The sequence below is a fragment of the Cricetulus griseus genome, chromosome 2, assembly GCF_003668045.3.
Source record: "Cricetulus griseus strain 17A/GY chromosome 2, alternate assembly CriGri-PICRH-1.0, whole genome shotgun sequence".
Classification (NCBI taxonomy): Eukaryota; Metazoa; Chordata; class Mammalia; order Rodentia; family Cricetidae; genus Cricetulus; species Cricetulus griseus.
The window spans coordinates 261,394,903-261,401,959 of record NC_048595.1 but is presented as its reverse complement, the minus strand read 5'-3'; the positions used below and the strand labels follow the sequence as shown (position 1 = coordinate 261,401,959).

General features: G+C 42.8%; 1 protein-coding gene across 1 annotated transcript; it reads left to right on the top strand.

Annotated features, from left to right (window-relative positions):
• The first annotated feature begins 5,510 nt into the window (after positions 1 to 5,510).
• Rfpl4b (ret finger protein like 4B) lies at positions 5,511 to 6,542 on the top strand. Its single transcript, XM_027402263.2, has one exon. The coding sequence runs from the start codon at positions 5,511 to 5,513 to the stop codon at positions 6,540 to 6,542; it is 1,032 nt and encodes a 343-aa protein (XP_027258064.2).
• The last annotated feature ends 515 nt before the right edge of the window (positions 6,543 to 7,057 follow it).

Genomic DNA, 7,057 nt, shown 5'->3' with positions numbered 1-7,057 from the left:
CTCAGATGCCTTGCAGCAGCTCCACAGGGCTGGCTGTGGTGGCAGCTTTCTGCTTCCTCTGGGAACCTCGGGGCATGGGGTGATTCCACTCACTGACACCATTCTGTATCAATAAGTCATAGCAGGCTGACTCATATGTAAGCAAGGGCAAGAAGGAAGTCGTTCCTTTTTTCTCTTCCTCCTACTCTCTGCTCTGGAGCTGCCATGTGATCCCAGCAAGAGAAGATGCCAGCAGCTGGCATCCGATAAGATAAGTCTTTATGGTTGATAATTAAGACTGACCAGCAGACGAGAAATCCTAGCCATTGGCCAAGTAGCATTTGTACCTAATATAAGTCTCTGTGTGTTACTTGGGACCTTAAAGTGGCAGCAGGCAATTTAAACAGACCCACAACCTCACTGAAATAGAAACAGTAATTAACAGTCTCCTAACCAAAAAAATGCCCAGGGACTGATGGAGTCATGTCATGGCCCAGCATGTCTCGGTCCCAAACCACAGAAACCATGGGATCCGGCCTGAGTTGGGGAGTGTGGATTTGGAAATTCCTAGCAACCCAATAGCAATAAAGACCAGACACAGACATCTTGTCATTTTTAGAGAGCTCTCAGTTCCATGCTGCAAAACTGGAGTCTCTCCTTGATTTAGCATCTTCCTGGCTGGTTTCTACCCATTCTTCCCTGACCCTGATACCTTTCCTTTTCCATCTCCCTTGGCACTCTCAGCAGATCCCTCTCCACATTCTCCACCCCTGTAAACCTTTCCACAGATACCTCCTCCCCTTCTGTCCTCACTCCTCTGTAGACCTAGGTCTCGGCCCTGGTGCAGGCCTATTCAAATGCTTAGTTCTGTAGAGACTCAAAACTAGGGGACATTCTCCACTGAGGCTATGCCATTCAACAGCAAATCAGCTAGTATCTGGGATATAATACAGACCGGAACTCTGGAGGTTTGGACACCAAGAAATTCTCTAATGGAATCAGTTCTCGACTCCCGACAGAGTCAGAGCAGAATTCTACCAGACTTTCAAAGGAGAATTAACAAATACTCCTCAAATTATTGTGGAAAATAGATAGAAACAGAAACAACATGTCCTGGTTCTTAATTTTTTTTATGAGGCCTACTATCCTGGTACCAAAACCAGATAAAGACACAACAAAAAAGAAATTTGTAGATCAATCTGCCTTATGAATACAGATGTAAAATTTTTCAATAAAATAGTTGCAAATTGAATCCAAGAAGATATGAAAAAGATTATTCACTTTAACAAGAATAAGTAAATGACCCAGAGACAGATATTGGGGTTCAACCTGAAGATCAGAGAAGTAAGCAGCCAAACTACCAGACAGCTGTTACCTCTAAAAAGGCTGGCATGTTCCTATTCTCAACATCACTGGAGAATGTATGCCTCTATCCTCAGTGTGGCTGGAGAATGAATGCCTAATACTGAGACCTTGTTCCTGTCTTTTATAACTCCCTAATGCTGGGATTAAAGGTGTGTGGTTCCGGGTGCTGAAATTATTTTTGTGTGAGCTGTTTCTCTTCAGGACTGAATCAATCTTGTGTAGATCTGGGTGGCCTTGGACCCACAGAGATCCGTCTACCTCTTAATCCTGAGTTGTGGGATTAAAGGTGTATACCACTACTTCCTTGCTTCTGGCTGCTGGGACTAAAGCTGACTTTGGTTTCTGAGTCTTCAGGCAAGCTTTAATAAATCATAAATAATATATCATTATAATCCCCCATGACTAAGTAGGCTTTATTCCAGAGTTGGAGGAATGGCTCAACATATATGAACTGATCTACCCTATACACAGACTGAAAAGCTAAAATCACATCATCATCTCATTTGAGGCAGAAAATCCTTTACAAAATCCAAGATCCCCTCATGATAAAAGTTCTGGGGAGACTAGGGACATAATGGGATACTTCAACATAATAAAGGCAATTTATAGCACATCCACAGCCAACATAAACCTAAATGGGGAGAAAGTCAAAGCATTTACACTAAAATCAGGAACAAGACAATGTTGTCCTGATGTGGAATAATGCTCTTGTACACTGTAAAGATTTGCCACTTTATTGGTTTAATAAAACACCGATTGCCCAATAGCCAGATAGGAAGTATAGGCGGAGCTACCAGACTAGGAGAATTCTGGGAAGAGAAAATGAAGGGACATAGTTGCCAGCCAGATGCAGAGGAAGAAGGATGAGAATGCCTTACTGAGAAAAGTTACCAAACCACGTGGCTAAACATAGATAAGAATTATGAGCTAATTTAAGTTGTTAGAGTTTGTTAATAATAAGCTGAAGCAATAGCCAAACAGTATATAAGCCTCTGTGCGTTTATTTGGGATTAAAGGGCTTCGGGACTTGGCAGGACAGAAACTTCCATCTACATTGTTCTCTCTCTCTCTCTCTCTCTCTCTCTCTCTCTCTCTCTCTCTCCATATCCCCATAGTTATTCAATAAAGTACTTCAAGTTTTATCTAAAGCAATAAGGCAACTGAAGGAGATTGTATTATCAGGGTTCTCCACAGTAACAGAACTTACAAAATGAATCTCTCTCTCTCTCTCTCTCTCTCTCTCTCTCTCTCTCTCTCTCTCTCTCATGTATGTATGTATGTATGTATGTATGTATGTATGTATATAAAGGGAGTTTTTTAGAACGGCTTACAGGTTGTGATACAGATAAACCAACAATGGCTGGCTATAAACAGGAAGTCCGAGAATCCAGTAGCTCTTTCCATAATGCTGGATGTCTCACCTGGCCTTCATTATATGCTAAAATCCCAAAGAAGTAGGCTCTAATGCCACTGAAAAAGTGGACTTGCTTGTGGTTGGTGGTTTTTAACCCTGTTGCTTTTTAGTATTCTGGGGGCCTGCCACACAGCTCCCAAATAAATCACACAGAGGCTTATTATTACTTATAATTGCTCTGCCTTAGCTTGGCTTATTTCTAGCCAGCTTTTCTTAAATTATCTCATCTACCTTTTGCCTTTGGGCTTTTATCTTTCTCTACTCTATATTCATTTCTTTACTTCTTACTACATGGCTGGCTATGTAGCTGGGTACTGTCCCCTGATATTCTCTTTTCACTCCTCTTTTTTTTCCCCAGATTTCTCCTCCCACTTATTCTCTCTGTCTGCCAGTCCTGCCTATCCTTTCTCCTGCTTAATATTGTCTGTTCAGCTCTTTGTTAGATCAATCAGGTATTCTAGACAGGCAAAGTAACACAGATTCACAGAGTTAAACAAATACAACATAAAAGAATGCAACATATCTTTGCATCATTAAAACAAATGTTCCACAGCATAAAAATAGTAACCATCTTAAAATAATATTCAACAACACTTGCTAGTAAGGCAAGAGCAAGCAGACAGAGTGAGAAAGCTTCCTTCTTCCATATCCTTTTAAAGGTTTCCCGCAGAAGGTGTGACCTAGATTATATTTGGATTAACTATATGGATTAAAGGTGTGTTATCCTACCTCAAGATCTGGATTAAAGGTGTGCCATCCTACCTCAAGGATCTACTTCTAATCACAATGAACCTCATTGGCTCCCCTTAGGGTCTGGCACCACTCATTGAAATGGTGGTGGCTCACTTAGGGAGGCAAAGTATAACTCATTCGTTTGATAGTGGCCTAATGCCATTGGCACTTTATGGGGGCCCATGTTAGAGGTGATTATTATTCACAGAAAATGTGGCTTGAGATTGCATTATCACATAGAGTATTGTTAACTAACTATGAAGGGGTCAGCTAAAAAGTTGCTGAATGTACAAGCAAAATTTAATTCAAAATAAGATAAATAATAAATTCATCAGTTGTCTCAGCTTCTATTGCTGTGGCAAAACACCTTGACCAAAAGTAACTTGTGGAGGAAAGGGTTTATTTCACTTACATTTCTAGGTGACAGTCTGACCTAGTTAGGTTTTCTATTGTTGCAATGAAAACCATTACCAAAAAGCAAGTTGGCCAAGACAGGGCTTATTGGGCTCACACTTGCACATCGTAGTCCATCACTGAAGGAAGCTAGGGCAGGAAGTCAAACATGAAAGGAACCTGGAGGCAAGAGCTGATGCAGAGGCCATGGAGGAGTGCTACTTACTGGCTCCCCCCCCCATGGCTTGTTCAGCCTACTTTCTTATAGAACCTGGGAATCACTAGCCCAGGGATGGCATCATCCACCATGGACTAGGCTGGCCTTGAACTCACAGAGATCCACCTGCTTCTGCCTCCGGAGTGCTGGGATTAAAGGTGTGTACCACCAACGCCTGGCTGAGGAGAAGTGTTTTGTATTTGCTGGATCATCTGAATCTGTAACTGGCCTGAGCCATGCAGATGGTCAGGTTCATCCCTGGGGGTTTTGCTGCCAAGAACCCTTTTGAGCCAGACTTCCTCAGGGTGTTGCAGAACAGTGGTTCTCAATTAGTAGAAGAGGGTCCTGGGGATCCCAAAGTCCCTTTTAGGGGATCTGCAAGCCCCTCTTACTCCATTTTTCTTAACCAAATATTTGTGAAAGTAAGATTTTTCTTACATCAATCAAAGGAACAAATAAAATCAGATTGAATAGAAACGGATGTGAGAATCCAGCTGTCTTCTAGTAAGAATGTAGTTTGCAAAATTATCTGACGTTCTCAACAATTGCTGATTATTTTAGAGCACAAGTTTCTTTTTTCTTTGTCTTTTTAAAAAAGACTATGTTATATTAACTTGTAATGGTTTTGTTAAACCGATTTAACCAAATTTAATTTCCCCTCAGTTTTTCTGGCAAGGTGGTACACACTTAACTATAGTCCTTTGTGAGACAGGGCTTTCATGAGTTGGAGACTAGCTTGGGTTACATAGTGAGACCCTGTCATTAAAAAGGCAACAATTTTAATTTCCTTCCTTCTTTCTTTCATCTTCCCTCTCTCCCTTTCTCCCTCCCTCCCTCCTTCCCTTCTGATGTTTCCCTGGCTATCCTGAACTCACTCTGTAGACCAGACTAGACTTGAACTCTCAGGGATCTGCTTGTTTCTGCCTCCCCAGTGCTGTGATTAAGGGTGTGTGCCACCACGCCTGTCTTTTTTCCTTCTTTTTTCAATTTTAATTTCTAATATGCTAATTATACATCGTATGACATATAATTCACAAAGACCTTATTTTTGTTTGTTGTTGTACTTTTGTTTCTTGAGACAGGGTTTCTCTGTGTAGCTCTGGCTGTTATAGAACTCACTTTGAAGGCCAAGCTGGCTTTGAACTCACAGAGATCCACCCACCTCTGCCTCCTGAGTACTGGGGTTAAAGGTGTGGGTCACCACTGGCTGATTATATTTAGGCAGCACAACTGGGAGAGGAAGCCCTTGATTCCCAAAGTGGGTGGAGCTTATGACTCATTGTTGGTGGAGCCTGTCTCAGGCAATATAAAAGGCCCAGGCTTCAGTGCCTAAACTTACTTCAACCAAGAGCTTGAGAAGCACAGATGGTCAGACCCCAACACTACCAGTTGCTTCCAGAAACTGAAAAGATGGTTGTTTTACCTGAAATGTGGGCCCTGTATGGCAGTTTAGAAGTGGAGGCAGTCTGTCCGATTTGCTTGGACTTTTACTCTAGACCTATTTATCTCTCCTGTGCACACGTATTCTGCTTTGACTGCGCTGAGAATTGGATGGCAAGAAAGGAAGATTTGATATTGACCTGTCCCATGTGTCGAGAAGAAAACAAGAGACCAGTTGTGCATGAATGGGTTATTAGAGAGCTGATCATTCTTATTAAGCAGCATGGCTCCCTCCTGAAGCAACAAATGGGGCAGATCACTGGACTCCTGAGGTTGTGTGCAGAGGCTGCGGCTCTGGAAGCTGACACTGGTGACTCCTCCTTGGTACTCTCTGATGATTTAAGGCATGTGTGCTGGGAGAAGCCTGGTCACAGTTTGGTGGAAGATCCCCCAAGATTCATCCCTTTAGCCAGTGTCCTGGACAGCTCCCACTTCTCTTCTGTCTGCCAAGAAGTTGATGCCAGGGAAGAGAAAGAGTGGACTCCAGATGTTTGTAAGGAGCCCGTGAGCAGGAGGAACGATGGTCATAATTTGGTAGAAGATCCCAGGAGATTCTCCACACTGGCCTGTGTCCTGGACAGCTCCCACATCTATTTGGTCTGCCAAGAAGTTGATGCCAAGGAAGAGAAAGAGTGGACTCCAACTGTTTGTAAGGAGCCTGTGAGCAGGAGGAACCTTGGTCATAACTTGGTAGAAGATCCCAGGAGATTCATCCCACTGGCCTGTGTCCTGGACAGCTCCCACATCTATTCGGTCTGCCAAGAAGTTGATGTTGGGGAAGAGAAAGAGTGGATTCCGACTGTTTGCAAGGAGCCAGTGAGCAGGAGGAACCATGGTCGTAACTTGGAAGATCCCAGGACACTCACCCCACAGGCCTGTATCCTGGACAGCTGCCATATCTGTTCAGTCTGGCATTGGGAAATTGATAGGTGGAAAGGGAAATGTAAAGAGTTCTCTCTGTATCTCCTTTGTGGACTCTTCGAGACCATGCCTTTGTTCTGAACAGCCTGTGGAAGGGTTGCCCCATTTTAACATCTTCCTTTAGGTAACTTGGCCATTGCTAGGTTGCACCATAGGAAGGATGGAAGGACTAAGGAAAAGACAATGTGCTATTGCACAAGACTTGGTAGAGTTTTGATAAACTCTAGAGACTCGAGATCACTCAGGATAATTAAGTCGTGGGCAAATAACTGTGTACTAAAAAAGGATAGTAAAGGTTTTATGGGTATAAAGTGTCTGTGTTTACTAGTTTTTATGTCAACTTGATACAAATTGGAGTCATCTGAGAGGAGGGAACATCAATTGAGACACTTCCATAAGATCAGGTTGTAGACAAGCCTGTAGGACATTTTACAAATTAGTGATTGATGAGAGGGCATCCAGCCCATTGTGGATGGGGTCACACATAGTCTGATGGTCTAGGGTTCTATAAAAGCATGCTGAATAAGCCATAAGAAGCAAGCCAGTAAGCAGCACTCCTCTATGCGCTCTCCTATTCCAAGTTCCCACCTTATCTA

Bases quoted from the DNA above. Each gene is read 5' to 3' on its own strand.
- Rfpl4b (XM_027402263.2), top strand. From the start codon at position 5,511: ATGGTTGTTTTACCTGAAATGTGGGCCCTGTATGGCAGTTTAGAAGTG.